The 22,403-nt window shown below is 33.6% G+C and overlaps 6 protein-coding genes across 9 annotated transcripts in view; 4 read left to right on the top strand and 2 right to left on the bottom strand.

Moving 5' to 3' along the window:
- LOC109582430 (rhodopsin, GQ-coupled-like) overlaps positions 1-121 on the top strand; it is a 982-nt gene extending 861 nt beyond the window's left edge. The window contains exon 2 of the mRNA XM_019997136.1: positions 28-121. Coding sequence (XP_019852695.1) covers positions 28-121 — 94 coding nt within the window. The remainder of the gene's footprint in view (positions 1-27) is intronic.
- On the top strand, positions 7-4,742 carry LOC109582439 (rhodopsin, GQ-coupled-like). 2 transcript variants are annotated; one of them, XM_019997154.1, is made up of 3 exons: positions 7-2,453; positions 2,706-4,333; positions 4,643-4,742. In XM_019997154.1, the coding sequence occupies exon 2, from the start codon at positions 2,961-2,963 to the stop codon at positions 3,921-3,923; it is 963 nt and encodes a 320-aa protein (XP_019852713.1). In that variant the 5' UTR covers positions 7-2,453; positions 2,706-2,960; the 3' UTR covers positions 3,924-4,333; positions 4,643-4,742. The 2 variants fall into 2 exon arrangements, with proteins under 2 accessions (XP_019852713.1, XP_019852712.1); XM_019997153.1 differs by having other exon boundaries at positions 7-4,333.
- Positions 4,743-5,993: 1,251 nt separating this feature from the next.
- LOC105312912 (rhodopsin, GQ-coupled-like) lies at positions 5,994-6,917 on the top strand. Its single transcript, XM_011405920.1, has one exon. It carries the CDS (start codon positions 5,994-5,996, stop codon positions 6,915-6,917), a length of 924 nt encoding a protein of 307 aa, XP_011404222.1.
- Positions 6,918-7,449: 532 nt separating this feature from the next.
- Positions 7,450-13,438, bottom strand: LOC109582434 (uncharacterized). 2 transcript variants are annotated; one of them, XM_019997144.1, is made up of 7 exons: positions 13,080-13,438; positions 12,615-12,734; positions 12,196-12,381; positions 11,865-12,019; positions 9,123-9,206; positions 8,669-8,792; positions 7,450-7,854 (listed from the first exon to the last, which is right to left on the bottom strand). In XM_019997144.1, exons 1-7 carry the CDS (start codon positions 13,350-13,352, stop codon positions 7,609-7,611), a joined length of 1,188 nt encoding a protein of 395 aa, XP_019852703.1. In that variant the 5' UTR covers positions 13,353-13,438; the 3' UTR covers positions 7,450-7,608. The 2 variants fall into 2 exon arrangements, with proteins under 2 accessions (XP_019852703.1, XP_019852702.1); XM_019997143.1 differs by having other exon boundaries at positions 12,615-13,438.
- A 908-nt stretch (positions 13,439-14,346) lies between these two features.
- On the bottom strand, positions 14,347-17,192 carry LOC109582433 (uncharacterized). Of its 2 annotated transcripts, none has more exons than XM_019997142.1 (10): positions 16,395-17,192; positions 16,163-16,334; positions 15,973-16,112; positions 15,857-15,925; positions 15,621-15,814; positions 15,544-15,568; positions 15,431-15,493; positions 15,191-15,386; positions 15,098-15,144; positions 14,347-14,431 (listed from the first exon to the last, which is right to left on the bottom strand). In XM_019997142.1, the coding sequence occupies exons 1-9, from the start codon at positions 17,148-17,150 to the stop codon at positions 15,098-15,100; spliced, it is 1,662 nt and encodes a 553-aa protein (XP_019852701.1). In that variant the 5' UTR covers positions 17,151-17,192; the 3' UTR covers positions 14,347-14,431. The 2 variants fall into 2 exon arrangements, with proteins under 2 accessions (XP_019852701.1, XP_019852700.1); XM_019997141.1 differs by lacking the exon at positions 14,347-14,431 and adding an exon at positions 14,789-14,972.
- Positions 17,193-17,233: 41 nt separating this feature from the next.
- Positions 17,234-22,241, top strand: LOC105312911 (cell cycle checkpoint control protein RAD9A-like). The gene is made up of 10 exons (XM_019997145.1): positions 17,234-17,317; positions 17,500-17,570; positions 18,375-18,521; positions 18,596-18,710; positions 18,806-18,905; positions 19,828-19,934; positions 20,900-21,003; positions 21,227-21,291; positions 21,599-22,011; positions 22,069-22,241. The coding sequence occupies exons 1-10, from the start codon at positions 17,281-17,283 to the stop codon at positions 22,224-22,226; spliced, it is 1,317 nt and encodes a 438-aa protein (XP_019852704.1). The 5' UTR covers positions 17,234-17,280; the 3' UTR covers positions 22,227-22,241.
- Positions 22,242-22,403: the final 162 nt, after the last annotated feature.

The raw sequence follows: 22,403 nt of genomic DNA, 5'->3' as shown, positions 1-22,403 counted from the left end.
AAATCCTATCATTCAATCATATTTTAGGCCAGAGATAGTTGTTATCGTCAAAAACTGGTGGAATAAAATCAAAAGCACCCCAAGGAATCAGGACAGAAATCTTAATAATATTGCTAACTAGTGATCAGTATTACTTTGTGACAACCTTTTTGTGATTGGTCATGTATTCAGTCTTAGTGTATTATGTTGTCAAAATATGAACTAATATTGATTGTTAATTTTAAATTATTAAAGTACCATGTTTAGTATTTCATCAATTTTTGAAAGTATAAATAAAACTTAGCTCATGTGACCCATCTACCAGTTCAAAAATTTGGCAGGTTATTGAAGGAAAATGATAAGTATAAAAATATACTTACATTCAAAATAGAATACATTATGAGAAAAGGCTAATGCCGGACTTTGTTGATAATGGTATGGTGGTGATTGATCTAATTACAGAGATTTCCCTGTAAGGTTGGTGCTCCTGGATGTGAAAAGATAGCACCATAGTGAAAACATGCTAATAATTATTGTGAAGGTGTCATGTATTAGTGGGATCACAATCTGACGTCATATTTCATAGATGCTTGGAGGATTAAGGATTCCACATCATGTTGAGGTGAATATATGTCAATGTATAGTTCAAAGGCTCACTACAATGACATGGAAATCCAACTGAAAAGGGATGGGCTTGTGGTAAAAAGTGATTCAAGGTGGAAGACCATGATGACCACCCAGCAGTTTTTATGATATCACTGATTTCTGGAGAAACCTCTTTTGCAGCTGATGTTGCTGCTCTTCTGGTAGAGCAGGACTGGAAGACTGACCTCAGTACCAATACTAGCATCTTGTAGCACTGACACTGTCAGTTTGGTTGACATGAACTCACTACAGTACATGATAAAAAGTAGATTACCCTTCCATGAAGGGACTGAGTTTATGAGATATAGGCCTCTATTGTAGCCTTGCTGAATAGAGGGGAGTAATTGATACAAGCCTACTAAGAGAATACTATCAATGGGGACCCGAGCATTGAGTTTCATTGAACTCACAAATCAGAATCAACATATATGCACGAGTCTCCCTAAAAGCAGGAACCTCATATCGATGAGGTAAAGCTCTGCACATCTATAGGGCCATGAGCCAATAGATCCCTGAGAGTAAGTGTACTGGAATCATTTCTTCAGATAATTAGTATAATACCACACTTAGATCCTAAATATTGGTAAGCCTTGGAGCAGTAGGGATTACATACAACTATTTGAAACCTGAGGGCGAAGCTAAGCCCTAGTGTTTCAGTCCGAACAGCTGTAATACGTTCCAACAAAGAGAATTTAAACTGACCGTCAACTAGTAATGATAGTGCATAGTATTGCATACTAGTTTGTATAGTTATGCATTGTGTTTATGTGAGAACTATTTTGGCTTCAGTTATGATAGTGACGATGTGTTATCAAAGACTGATGTGTTATCAGAGACATGCTTGCTCACTAGCTTTTCTAAAACAAGTCTTGATCATCCGGCCTTGAAGTAATCTTGTCACTAAGGGATGCTTACCAACAGGAGATCCATCTATAGGTGGAATGATAGCTGAAAGAGTGGAACAATAGTAATTCAGTGTGGAGTATTATAAGCCTTTTGAAATTGATTTCTTAGAATTTCCAGAACAGTAATTATAGTAAGTGATATTCCCGCCACCTCCAGGGTAATTGTTTGATTTTTCTGTGTCTTGATTGCCATGTATGACTCATTACACTGATGGTACACTGGCCCACACGTAGGCATGGAAGTAAGAGTAAAGCAGTCATCCTGTTTGTGTCTGTGTGTTCGCTTGAAGTCGGTTTTTGGCAGTTCTTTTGTAGCTAGAGCAAAAGAGCAACAGGACAGATAAAAAATAAAACAAAAACCCTGTCTTTCAATAATATGAAAGGAACTGCTCCAATCATTTTCGTTTTTAAGATATGATAGCTCAAACATTCATACCTTGTGAGTTTACATGAGGCTCTCTTCTCCTGAAGTAGCGGCCAGAGTATTTAAGCATCAGGGACTCAATAAAAGTTTATATGCAACAAATAGAGCCTAATTAATGTATGCTAAACTGTTTAAAAGTCGAGAAAAACTAAAGCTTTTTTCATCACTTCACCCATTACTGTGTGTGTGGGTGGAGTAGCATAGCTTGACTGAGCCACACCTTCATTCCAGCAACACCTTTACTTTGCAAGCATGCAGCAGTGAGACACTAAAGGCCTTTCTACACTAGCACTTCTAATGCGCATTGAACTGATTTGGAACTGGTTCCAGTCATTCCACACCTGATGCACAATATCTCAAACCACCTCCATATGTGGTTTGAATGCGCATTCAATAGATAGCCAATGGTAGCTGGATCAGAAATGCTATCAAAATATACATGATCCTGAAGATAGTGTGGAATCACTTGATGCGCATTGATGAGCCGAATTCTGGAACAGGTTCGTGTGTAAAAAGACCTTAAGTTTCATTTAATCAGTTAAAACTGTTATACACTAATTGTGGTAAGGGTATGCACTTTAGTGCTCTTGTTGTGGCTATATGACACTATGCCATAGTATATTTAATTGATTCCATTATTAAGTGGCTCACCCAAGTCTACTGCAACATTGTTTCTATTTATTTATTTAATTAGAATCATAATTTATTTTGTCTTTCTTACTTGTTGTATCAATTTTTTGTCATTTCTGTAGATTAGCGATCAGTGTTTACTTAGGATGGGCTTTTATTCAGGCTTATATGGTAGTGTAGTCCTTATTTTTGTGCCATGATTGCAATGTGTGTGTTAAACTGTGACAAACCTGCTTCCCCTTGTTGTACACTACACTAATGGACTGCCCCTTTCCTTTGTATATAAATATACTCCAGATACTGGGAGACTACTTCCATAATATTTGTGCAGTGACAATTAAAGCTCATTTATTGATATTATTGAGTAGATACTCACTATGTCATTCAACTCTACAGACTTTGTTCTAACTGGAGATATCAACAGTCCTACTTATGCAGCAGCTCTTGGTATTGAAGGAGTCATTGGTATAATAGCTAATGTAGCAGTGTTATTAATGACACTGTATCAAAGGAAATCCTGGAACCAATCATCAACAATATTCTTCACTTCTCTCCTACTGTCTAACCTCATTATTGCTCTATGGTTTTTGATGTCTTCTATTGCAGTAGGAGCTGAAGAATGGATATTTGGAAACACTTTTGAAGAAAAGAATGCAACTTGTTTAGTTGTTGCTTATCTGATTTGGAACTGTTCAATCATTACAATGATGACATTAGCTGCTATATCTTTTGATCGGTTTCTGTTTATTGTCAAGCCTCATCTTCACAAGCGGTTCATGAGACCACGAGTAGCTCTGATCCTGATTATTGGTGTGTGGTTGCTGTGTTCATTGATAAATACCACACCATTCTATGGTTTTGGCGTGTATGGATATTATTCTCCTGGTGGATTTTGCTCACCATGTTATGAAACCTCGAGCTCCTTTTATCTCTTATTTCTTGTTGTGGTATATTCAATTATTTATTTTATAATTATCTTCACATCTGTTTGGACATTTTGTTTCACTCGTAGGTTCATGCAGGACCAGGCTGAAATAGTTGGCAATAATGTATATCAATCTAGAAGGAAGAGGCTGTTTGGTATTTTTGGATATATGCTTATATCCTATCTTATTGCTTTATTGCCATCATATATTGATGGTGCTATTAGTATGTTCTATTACTTACCAGCATGTGTCCGTCTTGGTTTTGTTGTTACTTATGGGTCTTTTATAATATCAAATCCTATCATTCAATCATATTTTAGGCCAGAGATAGTTATTATCATCAAAAACTTGTGGAATAAAGTCAGAAACACCTCAAGGAGCCCGGACAGGAATCTTAACTATATCGCTAACTAATTATTTTGTGATAACCTTTTGTGTTTAGTTATTCTATATTAGTTTCTATTGGCCATGTTGTCAAAATACTAAGTAGTGTTGATTTTTAAATATTAAAATACCATTATGTCTATTTAAGAAACAAAATAATCTTTTTTGGATCAGTATTTGAAATCAATATCATCCTTAGGAAATAATGTAGTAAAATGTAACTTTAGAACATTATCATTATACTTTAACTGTGTGTAATCATAATTTTAGTGAGCTATAGTGAATAATATGTGATTTTTATTTTATACTAGATTGATGATCATGGCTTAGTAAATTTTCATCCCCTTGATGTCAGAGTTGATGAGTCTTTGGAGACGTTATTATTATACATTGACAATGCCATACAATACGGAGAAGATATTGATGTAAAAGTACCAAAAGTAAGAATGAATAATTGAATTAAATTCTATGTTACTATATTCATTACAAATGTGAATCCAGTTGTAGAGCTTCCAACTCCTATGTTGATTTTGACTGCTAAATTTTTGCTGTTAGTCGGCTAATTTTCTTTGTAAATTTTATTTGAAAATTCACCTCGGCTAATACGAGTAAAATTTGGGGCGATTAGATCTAACTCTATTGCTGTAATTGTTTTACTGCATTTACACATACCTATCCTTATTGACTTTTAATACCTCAGCAGTATCTATCAAGTTGAGTCTGAAGTCACAATTTTCTTTTATTTTTAGCTGGAAGATGATGATAACGAAGATAGTTGACAATAACAATGATTAAATGATATTATTATTATTATGACTAAATAACGCAACACAGTTAAATGAAACTCCATTCTATTATAAAAAGAAATAATAGCACTCAGTAAAAGTGCTCAAAATTGCGCACCACAATTTTGGCCACACTTCCTTTGCGGTGGTATATTTTGTTGCTAAAATCACGTAAAATCATAGATACTTTAATACACATTTCCACCATTTTTGGAGCTCTTTTTTTGTTAATTATATTCATTAACCACAGCAATGTTGTTATAATAACCTACACAGCCAAATATAATCACGTTGATCAGGCCTAATTCTGCCTGAAATCAGGCATGGGCCATGGATTTTGGGCAATCAGTCCTGATACAATTATGGAGTCAGCCACGGCTGTGATACAGGCATGATAAGCATTGGATCAGGCCAGAGTGACTTTCATGATTCAGCAATGCCAGGGCTGTACCAGTACTGATATCAGGCTTGACTCATTAATTTTGGGCAACATTTTGAACTTCACCCACTATTGTAGCATTTAAAATTTTTTATTCAGAATGTTTTGGGGGTGTTGCAACCCCACAACCTCCCCCTAGATCCGCCCCTGCCTACTATATAACAGTGACTTCTGTCATTGCAAGGTTCTAACATGAAGCCTCCACCTTGCCAACAAGCCTTCACATGCTGTATGATTCTCAGTGCATGACTCAATACACTGATGGTACACTGTGGTTGTAGCTATGTGACACTATGCCATAGTATATCTAATTACTAATTTGATTGCATTACCAATTAAGTGGTATGAATCATACTGATAGTACACCTGACACTATGCCATAGTATATCTAATTATACTTGGTTGCATTATTAAGTGGTATGTCTCAATGCACTGATGGCACACTGTGATTGTAGCTATGTGACACTATGCCATAGTATATCTGATTACTAATTTGATTGCATTATTAAGTGGCTAACCCTAGTCTACCACTTATAGCATTGCTTCTCTTTATTAATTCCAATTAATTTAATTAGAATCATGATTTATTTGCCTTTCTTACTTATTGTATCAATTTTTGTACATTAGTGATCAGTGTTTACTCAGGGTGAGTCTTATTTTAGGTTTGTATGGTAGTGCAGTCCATATTTTTGTGCCATGATTGCAATGTGTATTAAACTGTGACAAACCTGCTTCCCCTTGTTATACACAACACTAATGGACTGCCCCTTTTCTTTTGTGTATAAATATGCTCCAGGTACTTGAGATTACTTCCATAATATTTGCACAGTGACAATTAAAGTTTATTTTCTTGATATAGTTGAGTAGATATTCACTATGTCACTGAACTCAACAGACTTTGTTCTAATGGGGGATCTCAACAGTACTACTTATGCAGCAGTTCTTGGTATTGAAGGAGTCATTGGTATAATAGTTAATGTAGCAGTGTTATTAATGACACTGTATCAAAGGAAATCCTGGAATCAACCATCAACAATATTCTTCACTTCTCTCCTACTGTCTAACCTCATTATTGCTCTATGGTATTTCATGTCTTCTATTGCAGTAGGAGCTGAAGAATGGATCTTTGGAAACACTTTTAAAGAAAAGAATGCATCATGTTTGATTCTTGGTTACATGTTTTGGAATGGTGGTATGATTATTGTTGCAACATTAGCTGCTCTATCTTTTGATCGGTTTCTGTTTGTTGTCAAGCCTTATCTTCACAAGCGGTTCATGAGACCACGAGTAGCTCTGATCCTGATTATTGGTGTGTGGTTGCTGTGTTCACTGATAAATACTACACCATTCTATGGTTTTGGTGTATATCGTTATCAATCTCGTAGTGGAATTTGTTCTCCAAGTTATGAAGCCTCGGGCTTCTTTTATGTCTTATATCTTGTTGTGGTATATTCAATTATTTATTTTGTAATAGCATTTACGTCCATTTGGACATTTTGTTTCACTCGTAGGTTCATTCAGAACCAGGTTGAAATAGTTGGCAGCAGTGTATATGAATCTAGAAGGAAGAGGCTGTTTGGTATATTTGGATATATGCTTCTATCCTACGTAATTGCTTTATTACCATCATATATTACTGGTATTATTAGTATGTTCTATCAATTACCAGCAAATGTTCATCTTGGTACTGTTGTTGCTAATGGGTCTTTTATAATATCAAATCCTATTATCCAATCGTACTTTAGGCCAGAGATAGTTACTGTCATCAAAAACTTGTGGAATAAGATCAGAAACACTTAAAAAAATCAGGACAGAAATCTTAATTACACCGCTAACTAATTATTTTTTGATGACCTTTTGTGTTGAGTTATTTCTATTAGTCATGTTGTCAAAATACTAAATAATGTTGATTTTTCAATTTTGAATTATTGAAATACCACTATGTGGCTTTAAGTAATAATAACCTATTAGCCTTGCTTGATGATTGTAAAATCTGTACTCGGATCCAATACAATCCTTAAAAAAGAAAGTATATTGCTGAAATACTTTGGTTTAAGGCTACTTCATTTAAGTGTAACTTTAAAGCATTAAAAAATATTAATTTTTAAGGAAAATAATTTAACTGTGTATAATAATATTCTAAAGCAAAAATTATCATATCTTTCTTTTATGTACTAGACTGATGATTATGGCTCAGTAAATTTTCCCCCTTGATGTAATTTAATCCCCTTGATGTCAGAGATGATTGTAGACATTATTATACATTGACAATGCCATATAATACGTAGAAGATATTGAAATCCTGTAATACTAATTTATCTACTTTGAGATTAAATGATAATAATTATTACGACTAAATAATGCAACACAAATGAAACTCTATACTATTATAAAAAGAAATAATAATACTCAATAAAAATGTTGTAAAGCTATACTGGCACATGTAAATAAGTGGAACAGCATACAACAATCTAGGGGAAAATAACAAAATTTATGAGGCACTTGAATTTATTAATAAATATATGTCCATTGACTGGTGTGTGAATGAGTCAGGTAGTGTAATGCTATTCCTTGTGTACATGTAGTCTCTGAGTTTAAGAGGTCGAAGAGATGAGACAGCAGTTACAAGAGAGTGAGGTGAAAGGGAAGAGAAAGCGATGGAGAGATCTGATTTAAGGTCTTCACATTCGGTATAAATGAGAAAGAACAATTGGGTCAATATGTCCATCTGTAGAGACTATGAAACAAAGTAAAATAAAAGTGTGTAACATTCAGACTGTGTTGTTGGTAATTTTCGAGGGTCCAATATTTCGCATTTTTCCCAAAAATTCTAATATTTGTGGGTATAAATATTCGTGGCTGGCAATTAGTAAACTTCTTTTCACTTGGATCTACAGCACTAGCTTCCAATACATGGCTTATAGTGGAATATAATGTAATAGAGAAAGACTCTGGCTCCTCCACTAGCTTGAAAATAGTAGTTAAATCTCTGCCCTGTCAATTAGTTTTTTATGAGTGGGTGGTAGGGGTTAAAATTTTATGGATAAAAATGCATTGCAAAATTAACAAAATTTCTTGCTCCAGAAAAATTACCAACCATACAAAATACGCGGGTAAGTATTGATTCCCAACAACCACATAACAATACCGTGTAAGCATGAGAACTTATTTTTACAAATTGTGAATGCATAAAAAACACAAAAATACCGTATAGCGCTTTATTTTGGTGATTTTGCTATAAAATTGTAATTGGCGGTTTTTACTTTGGAAATTTTTTGTGTACACATGCAATACTGAGTATGCGCATTAATGATTGGCGGTCTTAATATTGGCAATTCTGCTTGCAAACTGCCAATCGCCAAAATAAATCTCCGCTAAATTAAAGCGCTATACAGTAATTGAATTCATGCTTGACTAACTACCAAACTGCAAAGCTACACGTACATGTACAGTACATGTGTTTTTAAGCAAATCCAAAATCATTTATGCAAAATACAGCCACACACGGATGTACATGAAAATTGTCGTGCAGTACATATACAACTAGATACCTTAATGGAGCTATCTTGAGTTTTATATACATCAACTGAAGTTTGTATTAACCCTCTGATATCACTATTAATAAGATTAACGCCTTCTTTCCAGAAAAGAGGAACAAAAAGTGGCAAAGAAGACCTGAATGATAATAAGATACATGTAATGTAAAACATTAATGTTATCAATAGTTTTGTAAATAAAATGGGATAACACATCATAATAGTACAAATGTACACATACAGTATAGTCAGAATCTTTCTTGGTCAAAATTTTGAGGAATTTTGTTTTTTAACAGTTACATTTAAACTTTTAACAGTACGTGAAGCCATGCTACACTCAAGCACACATATAAGTCAACAAAGTTTTAAAATTTGCATTAATTGAGTTATAAAAGTTTGGTTACAAAAATCATAGACTAAAAGAGTCTGTGAGTGTGTATGTGTATATTCAAAATTAATATTTCCTTACTCTTTATTTTTAAGATGATAATAATCTGATAGAAGAAGACTCACAATAACAGACAATAACTCAACCTTCCACTTTTCCTTTGAACTAAAAATAATTGAAATAAAAATAATGATAATAATAATAATAATAATAGTAATCACACAATGTGCTCACTGCTCAGACTATTTTAATAAATGTAAGTGTAGCAAACAAAATATTAATAATAAAATTCTCTTGCCTCCTTTAAAGCAAGTTAAATCCTTAGAAGTAGTACAAATTAGAAAATAAGGATTGCTAATGATCATTGCCACACAGAACTAGGTCCACTTAAAGTCAAATCATCCTAGTACAGATGTATATTGTGTATATTTTTTAATTGTACATGTATATTTTAAAGTTGCTTCAAAATTGGGTGTAAAAGTCCCTGTACAGGGTCTCGGGTCAAATTTTGCCAAAATTGAAAAGGAGAGATTTTTCCATTTTTATAATTCTATCTGATACCTATACATGTCCTTATGTTGTGTAGAAAGTTTAAGCTGATTACAATAAAAATGAATTTTTTACGAATTTTTAAAGTTGCTTCAAAATCAAGTAAAAGTCCCTGTACTATAGTACAGGGCCTCGGGTCAAATTTTGCCAAAATTGAAAAGGAGAGAATTTTCCATTTTTATAATTCTATCTGATACCTATACATGTCCTTATGTTGCGTAGAAAGTTTAAGCTGATTACAATGAAAAATGGATTTTTTTACGAATTTTTAAAGTTGCTCCAAAATCGAGTAAAAGTCCCTATACTATAGTACAGTGTCTCAGGCCAAATTATGCCAAAATTTAAAAGGACAAAATTTTACCCTTTAAAATTAATTTATTAAAGTTATAATGTTTTTTTGTGTTTGGCCATAGTCTATACACATTATAGAATAGCATTAGAGGTGGTTTAAATTTTTAGATTTAAGGCTACGATAAAAAATAATGAAAATTAACAGACCATGAAAATTACCATGTACATGTACATGTATACAGTACTTAGTGACACATACATGTAACATGTGCATCACTAATAAAAGCACATGTAGAAAACACTTAGCTTCAAAGGTAAAGTGTAAATATATTGTGTGTCTAACACCATGTATACATGCACCATACATGTTGATGTATCGGTAAGAGTTAATATTGGCCATGGATGGCTTCCAATTGAAATCAAAGGGAGATGTCAAACTGTACATATCGTTATTAAAAATAGACAAGAGTAATAATGGGGTAAAGGAGATAATGTGAATATTTTTATCCTGTACATGAACCTTCACAACATGTATGTAATGCTTAAGGCTACTGTATAGCAAAATTTTTTGGAGGTAGCTAAATTTGGCGAATTGCTAAATTTTGGGGATCGGAGAATTTTAATTTGGCAAATTTGTGGCCATGTGCCATTGAGCATACGTATAATGGCTCAAAATGGTAGATTTTATTTTGGCAAATGGCTATCAAAACACCAAATTTGCCAAATTTAATTCCCTCCTAAATGTCCAGCTATACGGTACAAGTACATGTGTATGTTAATTGACAATATACACAACTCCACCCGTTGCACTAACTCCATAAAATAGAACATCCTACATTGCATTCCAGCATGGAAGGAGCTACGTGTACATACAGTACCGCTCAGCTATAAGTTTTCGTTTACACGAATGATATCCAGCATTACCTGCATTCCACACTAGTGCAATAACTACATTAGTGCACCACAAAACGTGATAAGTACATGATGTATATGATAAATACATGATACAGGCGCTACCTTCACTAGTGCATGCAGTAGACAAGCTGCACTCGTGTCGGTAAGTAAGTAAACTTATAGCTGAGCAGTACTGTATATAGTAAACATAGCCACTAGCCAATAATAGTTTGTAAACTACATTAGCAGCTTACTTGTTAGTAGTGTGGAATCATGTAGTGTTTTGAAAGTTACACGTAGCAAATAAGGATTTAGAGCAATAACATATCAATAGTACCAAAGAAGGTTGGGTCACCTCACATTTTGTATAAATGTACTGTACATGTACGTGGTTTAGTTTAAGTACAATCCAGAAATACATTCATTTTCTAAGTTGATGTAAATAATACATGCAAGTATAAGAATTAGATCTATTAACATACAACAGTACTAATTCAGTAGCCACTGGTTTGGTTGAGTTCAATGTCATCAACACGGTACTATGCAAAATCGAAACATCTTTAACTTACATGTAGGACAATAAACTGTAGTACTAAAAACCACAAGAACAATCGACTAATTGTAACACACTCACAAATAACTTAATATGGTAATGAAAATAATGACTTGTGTAAGGAGCATATGCATACATGTAGGTATACATGTACTAAAGTATTGAAGGTTACATTGCATGTCACATAAAATGTACATGTACATGTATGTACTCATGATTCTGTATCTGGCCATGTCTGCAAGAGATAAATAAAATTAAATTTAAGCATCACATACCGTCACTCTGTCATAAGCACACAATAAGTTATACACATGTACATGTACATACAAAGTAATTTGGACAGTATAGCTTAAAAGTTTTGTTGATAAAACCATCAAATTTTGCCTGGGCACTTTGTTAGACAAAATTTTTGTTCAACATGGGCAGCATGTAAAATTTTTTTTAACAAATTGACCAACAAAATTAACAGTAGGTCATTAAAGAAGATACTATTATAAATAATTGTATAGAACGCAAATCGATTGTAGTCGACTTACATTAGCAAGGAGACAAAAGATGACTTTATGCTTCGGAGGAATAGCAGATACTGCTCACGAACTACACTGCTCTGGGTTGGTGGATGAGTTGTTACTAGCGACTGGAAATACTCGACTACTAAATGATACATTTGATCATCTGGCACTGCATCAGCCTAATATGAAAGGCAGTGAAGGACGCACATGTACATGTAAGCAGTCAAAACGCTCTTTTCATTAAAAATTACACACAATTAACTAATTATGTTCACTGTTCATTTTGACTTCATAAAGAACATTAAAATTCTTGACACCAATCAAATAAGCCTTTCACATTAATACATGTATGTACCTTAACTTCGGTGACTATTGTCCATAGCTTAATCATGGATTCACCTGGTATCATACAGTAAGGAGTGTTGTTCATCATCGCATAATCAATGGACTCGTTGAGACGCATAGAGACTGAGAAGAACTCTGTTAGCAGCAAATTAAGTCTACTCATTTGATCAGTGTTGAATAAGTGAACATCATCAACCTAAACGTAATACGGCAAATTTTACAAAAATAGACCAACTTTTCACCCACACAGTGTGTGGGTATACATGCAATTCCTAAAACAACCAACACGTATAAAAAAAACTACATACTGTTTCTTTTAATAAAAACATTGTAGCCACTTTCTCCTAATCAACTGTACATTGTATTTAACAAAAGAAAGCAAATAACACTATAGTGAATAGGCCCTACATAAAATAATGACACACATACCTGTGATGTGGTAAGTGGCACAAGACCATTTGCTATGACCAAGAGTTCCAAATCTCTTTCATAAGGAGGAGCTTCATCATAGCTTGAGTCACATGAACTTAACACTTCTTTGAGTGACATCTGTGGAGGAGGTAAAAGTGTGTTAATAGGATTCTTAAAACAACTCTCTGATGGAGAACATATAGCGATATCCTTTAGTTTATCATTCACTATAGACGCTTTTTTCTCATAATCATTAACTCCATTCTCGTTTACTATGACTTTATTTTCAACTACATGTAATCCGTCAGAGTTTAAATCAAGCAATAATTTCTTAGCAGGTGGCCCAAAATTGACAGGCTTCAAATCATCGTCGCTATTGTCAGAGCTACTACAGGGCGGACTCTGTAAATGGTCGGGTAAAGCCGATTTATTTAACGGTAAATCTTCCATCATTTCCTCATCACTGCCTAAACTAGTCAATACCGAGCAGCGTCGTTTCTTTGGTTCCGGTAATCCTGACTGTTGGGCTCTTGTTTCAGATATAAACATGACAGACCCAAGGCTGGGACGCACCAACGAAGATGACCATGCCTTCTTCTCTTCAGCCATCAACACTTTTGGCTTGGGAGACCTTTCGCGGGAACTAGCTCTCTCCCTCTTTAATGGTTTTATGCTGCCAATGTTACTCCTCCCAAAGAACTTAGTTATTGGTGAAGTCTTATCTCGGGTTCTCTTTCTACTGATCTTCGACGACATGTGTGCTCGTTAAAGCTTACTCAGCTTTTTCAGTCTTCTTGTGCTTCCCCGCCAAAACAAAAGACACGCCTACATAATTAGTTACACGTGATCACACATGCATGCATCCCTCAATGCAGTAGTGCTTAAAAACAATTGCCATCATCATTTTTTGCACCCTACAATGGATTTTGTAGAAAACTTTTCGTCAGTAGATAATTCTTCATTCTCTCTTGAAGATGCTAATCCTGGTATTCTGATAGTGTTTGGTATTGCAAATAGCATAAGTGGCCTGGCTGGATTGGCATTAAATGTCTATCTTTTAGTTGTTTTGTGCTATGACAGGGAAAGTCTAGAAGGAGCAGTCACAAGAGTTTTAACTCAAGTTTTGGCTGGAAATATCATTCAAATTTTATCATTTGGAATACCAATATCAATCACAGCATTTGCAAAGGAATGGATACTTGGAAATGTTGCATGTTACATTTTGACTGGATTTCAACTAATTGGTTTTTCACTTCGCTGGGTGATGGTTGGAGTTTACAGCACCCATTGCTTTTGTACAGTCTTCTTTCCATTTAGGTATCCAAACATTCTAAAATCTGTATTGAATACAATGATCATAATAGCATGGATGACGACAATTATATTTGCTGTTGTAATGGTCCCGACAAATAATTTCACTTTCATCATAAACTATCCATTATGCAGTATTGACCATCAAAATACAGCTTTTCTGTGCATTAGCTGCATCCTCTTATTTATTGGGACTGCAGTGCCTACTATACTATTTATATCTCTTTGGATAAAAGCTAAAAAAGTCAAGAAAATAGAACTTGGTACTATTAATAGCACAAAAATTGCTAAAAGTAACATCCTAGATAGAATAAAACGTCAAAGAAAATCGGCATTCACCTTATGCTTAATGCTGAGTATAACTATAGCAGTTGCACTAGTCATGTATCTCAATATAATTCTTGCTGCATTTCCAGTCTCAAACAATGGAGAGCTTTCTGCTAACTTTATCCTAACACTTGCCATTTCACTGTGCCCAGCAACTGATATTTTATTTCTCACAAGAAATGTGAGCATCAAGACATCTATAATGAAAATAAATCAAAAATTTAGAGGATCAACTGTCCATTTTACATCACAATTAGTGAACAGTTCTGGATTGAAATAATGACGGTTAATTTTTAAGTTTGACTATACAAATTTATACAGTATATAGTTGGAATTTTAATTAGCTAAGTTGTGTGAACTTTTTAACACTATACTTATTCCAGTGACAAAAGTCTAAGAATTTCCTTTTCATGAATACAATATGGGTCTATACATAACTAGTTGTGACAACAACATACCAAGTTGCAGCACATGCATGCACAGGTATATACACTATCTGTGGCAGCAAGCATTGAGGGCACTAAAAACATTTTTAGTTACTACATAAAAAGATATAAATCTTGTTGTACAACATTGTCAACAAATAAAATAATAATAAATAGAGCACAATTTCACTGAAAAACATAGAATCTAATAATAATAATAACTAAATTACTCTAATAAAGTGATTTAGTTGCCAATATTAAAAATGAATGACAAAAAATTAATAATGTCCTTTTCATGTGTAAAAACATATATCTAATAATAAAAATAAAAATGTTAAAATAAATTATGTTGGAAGGTATAGGTATAATAGGAGCATTAACAAAACAATAATTACAAGAAACAGCTAGTATAGAGTTTTGCTTATAGTAGAAATATACCTATATATTTTGCAGTTGCTTCTTTTCTTCTTCAGTCCCATGGCAAACTAAAAGTAATAAAATAATAATGTTCCATTTAAGTCTGTCCTATACTTAAATATTTAGCAGCAGTAAATCTTCTCATAATTCCAAGCCACATATTAGCAACATCTGACTCTGTTATATTGTAAGGATCCAACTCTACTTCGTTTGTATTATTTAATGGAGGCAATGATGCAGGTAACTCAGGAGGTTCTGTAACTATTGATGACTCTGCTCTTTTTATAATAGACACTCGTCCATGCACTGCCTATTAATTCAAAAATCACAATGTTACAAAATTTGAATAATCACCTTTTTTAACAATTCAAGTTCTGCTTGAAGCTTTGCAATATCTGTATCATATTTCAATTTTTCCTGTAAATTTTTACAGTTATTAATATGTACAAATGCACGCAATGACTTACTGCCTCAATTTCATTTTTCTCCTTCCTATTTTTCCCATTAAAATTACATAACATGTGCATTTAGTTTGTATACTTACTGTCTTTTGTCTTGTTGGCTTACAGGAGTTTCAAGCGCTGATCTCCCTCTCTCAGAAATCTCACTGTCATTGAAACTGGTACGTGAATTGATTGATCTACTAGTGACTTTTCGTCCCACTTGCTTCTTTGTACTATGATCATGTTTTACAACATCAACTTTAGACATAATGTTTGCAAGATATTTTTCTTTAATCTACATGTAATTAAATACAAATAATTACAAATAATTTCATACCACTCCCTGAAAATCAGCAACTGTTAAACTAAGAGAATATTTGGCCAATGTCTCTGAAACCTTTTCTACCTACTCATAAATATTCAATTAATTAAATACTCAATAAATAATCTTACCGTTTGACAATTGATTAGCTTTTTTTCAAGCAAACAAAGCCATGATGCAACAAGATAATGCATAAATGAACAGTTGGGGACTTCCAGTATCATGAAGCATTGATCAAGCATATAAGACACAACATCAATGGAAAGAATTCCTAAAAAGTTACTCTAACAGTTACACGGTACATTGCATGGTCATCCTAACCAATGAACATTCTCTGCAGAAACTCATGAAGAAGAATACTAAGATGATAGTGAAAAGCCTCTTTTGTATTTTTGCCAGATCGAGATACAAAAATCTCCCTCAGATGATTAACCAGTATAGGATCCAAGTCGCCTTCTACTTCCTTGCACAATGCTTCAAGAGCTCGCAATGACTAAATAATGAAAGACAATAATGCAACTGAGATAAGTGATTTAATTAGATTCCCACTGACCTGAGAGCTCTGCCTAACATTCCTCATGTTTAGCGGCAATATTCGCATGTAAGATGTGAACATTTCTGCAACAGCAGCGACTATTGGCCAATTAACTTCCTTAGATGATTGGCGAAGTTCATCTTTGAATAAATTGAGAAATGGAAGACAGAGCAAGCAGGTTGCTGTGGTCAGTTCAGCTTTTGACTTATCCTTCCAAAAACTTAAAATAGCACAATACTCATATGACAACTGCTTGTGTTTCGAAAACTCTGCTAAGCATTTCCCTTCCAGAATACTAGCACATCTTGACAACAGCTCAGGATCAAATAACGATTTCTTTCTTTCCATTCCTTCATTGATCATCAAAAACTGCTCTCTTGAAGTCTGATCTTTTAATATAATACTCCACAATGCTTTTCTCAGTGGTACGTGTAGTGGGGTGTTTACAAACACAGTTAACATAGATCTTAGTGAAGGATTCTCCACAAGCATGTCAGCAGCAGTTTGAAGTATTGCATCTTTCTTGGAAGTTTTGCCGTCTAAGAAGTGTGACTTAACTTCATGAGCTACTTTATCCTGCAGTGCAGTGTACACAACCTCTCCTCCAGTTAGTGTTTCTTGTATTTTCTCCTCAATAAGCTTAGATAAGCTCTCGCCAGTAGCATTAGACGAGTCCAATTGTTCTCTAATAGCAAGCGTGATGTGCTCAACAAACCTCTTAAGCTCTATGCTTTTCTCCAGATCATTTCTCACCTCCTTCCATTTTGAGGCCATTTTTGCTAAAAAGGAGGTGGGGCTGGATTTGAATGGGTTAAATTTGATACAAAATGTCTGAAAATGCAGGACATCATCTTTGCTTTTCTCACTCTGTTTGAAAGGTCGGAATCCTGTGGCAGGCCTCCAAATGATGAAGTGTTTTATTCCTGATACTGGTATACATGGTAAGAAAAAAATTGTTATGGCCTCAGTTTGTCTGAATGAATTATATATACATGTAATTGAATCAGGCTCTGTATTGTTTCAAAAATTTATTGCACAGGAATAACACTGACCATATTTATGCACATCACTCTGTGTCTCATGCAGTGTGTTATAATATGTAATTTTTTAAATTATATTTTAGCTTTTGGAAAAGCAATTCATTGTCTCTGCAAAATTGGAGAAGAAATCTTCATTGAAACGAGAAAACATGGAGTAAGCAATTCCATTGTAGTAGAAAATTAGTCAGTTGGAGCATACACGTAATCACATACATACCACAAAGCATGCAGCAACTTGAAAAATTTATAGACAATCTAACTTTGATTGGAATCAGCTCAGAATTTCTACGCCACCTAAGTATGTGTATCAGAAAAAAATTATAAAAAATGGAAAATTTTTGTCTAGTCATTTTTTGATGAAATTGGGCCACTGTGCTATAGTACAGGTGTTTGACCCAATTTTTGAGCAACTTTAAAAATTCATTAAAAATCTAATTTTGATCAGAATCAGCTCAAGCTTTCTATGCAATATAAGTACATGTATTTGTATCGGAAAAAATTATAAAAATTGAGAATTTTCTCCTAGTCATTTTTGATGAAAATTGGCCAAAGTCACTGTACTATAGTACAGGGTGTTTGGCCCAATTTTTGAGCAACTTTAAAAATTCATAAAAAATCAAATTTTGATCGAAACCAGCTGAAACTTTTTACACAACATAAGTATATGTATTTGCATCAGAAAAATATATTAAAATGGAAAATTCTCTCCTTTTGATTTTTGTTTAAATACCCTAGCTGTACTATACATGTGGTAGTATGCCAAAATCCCTTGGGAAACCCTGCACATGCATCTAATTGCCTGTATTAGCTATACTGTATATATTCTTGAGTGCTTTATTGTATCATTTTTTGTTTAGAGAGATTGTACTTACATGTACATGATAATTAAATAAAAGATGTGTTTTAAGTATAAAATTCTATATCATTTAACCGTTTCTGTTGTACATTGTACTTGTAGCTTTCTTTCAAGACAGTCAACTCTGCAAGATCAGCATATGCTTGCTTTGAATTCAAGAAAAGCTTTTTTGATTCTTATAGAATTGGAGCAGACAGCTCTGTCTTAAATGGAGAGGGTAGCATTTTTTGTTGCAAGGTGTTATCAAAGGTCCGTAATCAACATGAGCATCGTTGATTGTTTTTATTGTTTTTATTTATTGTTTTTATTTATTTTACTTTTAGTGTCTTTTGTTAATATTCCGAGCATTGTCTTCATTGGAAAAGACTGTCAATCAGTGTCAGATATCAATTGATTCAGACTCATCCACAATAGCAGTTATATTCCTTTGTAAACATGGTATGAATATTTAAAATTTAATCTAGTGTTTTTGATCATTTAATAATTATTGTGTGGGAAATTTAAATAAAATAGTTGATTTTTATATACTGTAGGCATTACAAAACGGCATAGAATTAATTACAATGACTGTGAAATGCTAAAAGCTGTTTATAACAAGGAAAACTGTTTTAATCATTTGGGTGGAGTATCAAGGTATATGCATTACAGATTTATTAGATTTTGCATTATTGTTTTGGATATTAATTTTGCTTTGCTATTTAAATACTGAAATTTACTATTATTATATACATGTATAGTCGGTTTCAGTTGAGTTGCCCAAGCACCACCCCTTATAACTTTTTTATTACTAATGCTAGCAACCTGAAACTTAGTATAGTTGCATAACGGGTTCTTCCGAAAATCTGTAGCAATTTTTGAGTCTCTAGGTACTCTGGAAGATTCTGAATGGGTTCTTCCGCTCTAGTTCAAAGGGGCCGCCATGATGAATCATTACGTTCAAGCTTACATCACACTCTTGAATATCATTTGCATCTCATTATTATTTTAACAAAATTAATGTTTTTTATTTTATAAAATAAAAACAGACAGATAAGGTCCTCTAAAGAAGCAGGCATTCAACTAGCAGTCTATACTACTGGAAAACAGCTGCTATACCTGTCTGCAGCCTTCTTGATCGCCGTTATTCTTCATTAGACTCAACCCGGCTAGCACCTAGGTTGCTATCTTCCGTATCCGAGGTCTTTGTCAGTTTTACAACAGAAAGAAGGTCTAGCCAGTGATAACTAAAGGTAGTGGTATCCAAAGCAAGGATAAAACAGACAATAAAAGGTCTTAGAGGTGAAGAAACGCTCTATGAAAGAGTTTACTTGCACTCTGCCACCATTTTTGGGTGTGGCTAGGAATGACGTTTTATGATGCAAACATTGATTTACTTCCTGTGGCAACTCAAATGAAACCGACTATACTCTAGATTTAATATCCCCAGAAAATTTTTAATGGAAACTGTTTACATATACACATGTGCATGTACATGTATAAAAGATAGATGCCAAAATAATATTATACATAACTTTTGTATTTTCTGGGTAATTATCATAAATTTCAATCTTAATAGCTCGTTGAGTGAAGTGGTTGTCAACTTTCCCAATAGTCAAGACGAAGTAACTCTTGTTGCTATGAATGACAAGATACAGTTAAAGAACTATAATGAAGATTTTGGAGGTAATTTTATTGCATTTTCTGATGCTGTTATGTACATGTACTTACATGTATGTTGTGTAGAAAGTTTAAGCTGATTCCAATCAAAAGGGGATTTTTTATGAATTTTTAGCCAAATTTGGCAAAATTTACTTTGTCTATGTAAGAATTTATTACATTTTCTGATGCATATGCATGTACTTACTTGTATATTGTGTAGAAAGTTTGAGTCGATTCCAATCAAAATTGAATTTTTTATAAATTTTAAAAGTTGCTCCAAAATCTGGTCAAAGACCCTGTACAGTACAGGGCCTTGGGCCAAAGTTCACCAAAATGGTAAGTAAAGAATTCTCCATTTTTAAATAATATTTTCCGATACTTGTACACTTTCTTGTGTTGTGTAGCAAGTTTGAGTTTATTTTAATCAAACTGAATTTTTATGAATTTTTCAAGCTAAAAAATTGGGCTGAAGACACTTTTTGTGGCAAAATTGACTAGGAGAGAATTTCCCCTTTTATTTCCTTTTCTGATGTACTGTATAGCGGGTTTATTTTGAGGATAATAAATTTTGCGAATGACCTGTATCCGGAAGTTCGCAGGATTAATTTTCGCAAACTTTCACTATTCTGCCATCTTGTACCATATTAAATTGATTTTCAAGGAATTTAATTCCGCCAATCTTGAAAAATTCCCGAAATTCGTGAAATTTGTTATCCTCAAAAATAACCCGCCATATGGTGTATACTTGTAGTATGATATGTTTGATAACAATTATAATTATTTGAGCTTTTAAAATAATTTTTCTCATTTATTAACATTTGCTTTAATGCCTCTCTAATGAATGTAATAATTGGACTATTATTTAATTGTTTACAGGTTTACTTGCCAAATTTTTAAAATGTTTGTGCCTGCTTCTGCCAAACAAATATTGGCACTGCCATTAATATCTTTTTGATATTTGTCACACATGTGTCTTTTTTTCCTTCTAGATAGTCGATCCATTTCAACCGAAATTTATTTGTTGTCGGAAGAATTTGACTCGTTTGAAATTTCAAAAGAAACATCTGTCACTTTTTGTCTCAAAGAATTGAGAGTAAGATACATGTACTCTTGCTCATACTGTACCTGTATTTATACATGTACATGTACATGTACATACAGCGTACTCTATACTACATGTACATCAGATCAACACATTTCCTGTATGTACATGTACATGTGTAAATGTGCAATATCTAATTTAACAAAAATGTGCATAAACTACACTTATAATGTGCATGTACATGTATGTATTGTTAATCCTTTTTCTTGGACAGGCATTACTAGCATTTACTGACTCATTGGACGATTGCTTGAACATTAATTTCAATTCATGTGGCAGGTTTGCTTTCTGCTTATTATATTTTTTTTATTTTTCATGTCAATGCTACCACATACATACATGTATATTTGAATGTTTGAGAGTATTGCTTGGTTTTGTCACAGGCATTGAAATGACTGGTGGTAATGAGTTTAAAATTGTATAAGACAAGAATTGCATTTATCAAGGAATTACAGCTGTTACATACATGTAGCTAGCATTTTCTGCTTTTTTTTAATTAATGCATGTGCTCTTAAAGCTACAACTAAGTGTTTCATTTTTTGTCAATGGATAACCATTACTGATTGATGATTAGTACTTTTGTTAGTCCTGTAGTTTTCAGTATTGATGATAACCCTCAGTATACTGCTGATGTTGTATTAGCATCATTAATGGATAATCAAGAGGAAGAACCAACACAGCAAGAAACAAATATCTCGGCTACTATTGAAGCAACATCAGTTCATCAGACATTAAATCATGATGATAGTCCCTATATACCAGACAATGTATCACAAATTTATGTACCACTAAAAGATTTGGAAAGAACTTGTGTTGCTGGAACTAATGAAACTGATTTAAGATCTCATCAGAATGAACCTCATCAGCTATCGTATGCTACCACTAGTCATGCAATGGATTCTTTACTACTGGATGATGAAAAGGAAATATTAACAGCAGATAGAGAAACACCTGCATTTAAACCATTGGTTAATATCTCTAACAATTCTCAATACAAAGGTAATGTAATAAACCAGGAGTGCTTATTCTATTAAGCTAATTTGGAATCATTTACAGGCTCAAGTAATAGGAGATCATTAGAACCAGTGCCATCAGAGTTTGATGATGATAAAGAGTTTGATTGTTCTGGTGTAGTTCCGAGTACTCCACCTCCATTAAAGAAGGTAAGAGATACATGTCCTGTACTAAGGGTTTCCCACAAAGCATACGAATGAGCTAAATACTGTATTGTGGTTTTTTGGTAGATAATAATTTTTGCAAATGACACATATCCAGAAGTTCGCGGAATTAATTTTTGCGAATGTCAACTATTCTGCCATCTTGTACCATATTAAATTGATTTTCAACAAGTTTTTAAAAATCCATAATCCAATTTTGATCAGAATCAGCTC

This window comes from Amphimedon queenslandica, unplaced genomic scaffold, assembly GCF_000090795.2.
Source record: "Amphimedon queenslandica unplaced genomic scaffold, v1.1 AMPQUscaffold_13383, whole genome shotgun sequence".
NCBI classification, from domain to species: domain Eukaryota; kingdom Metazoa; phylum Porifera; class Demospongiae; order Haplosclerida; family Niphatidae; genus Amphimedon; species Amphimedon queenslandica.
This window is presented reverse-complemented; position numbering and strand designations above follow the sequence as displayed.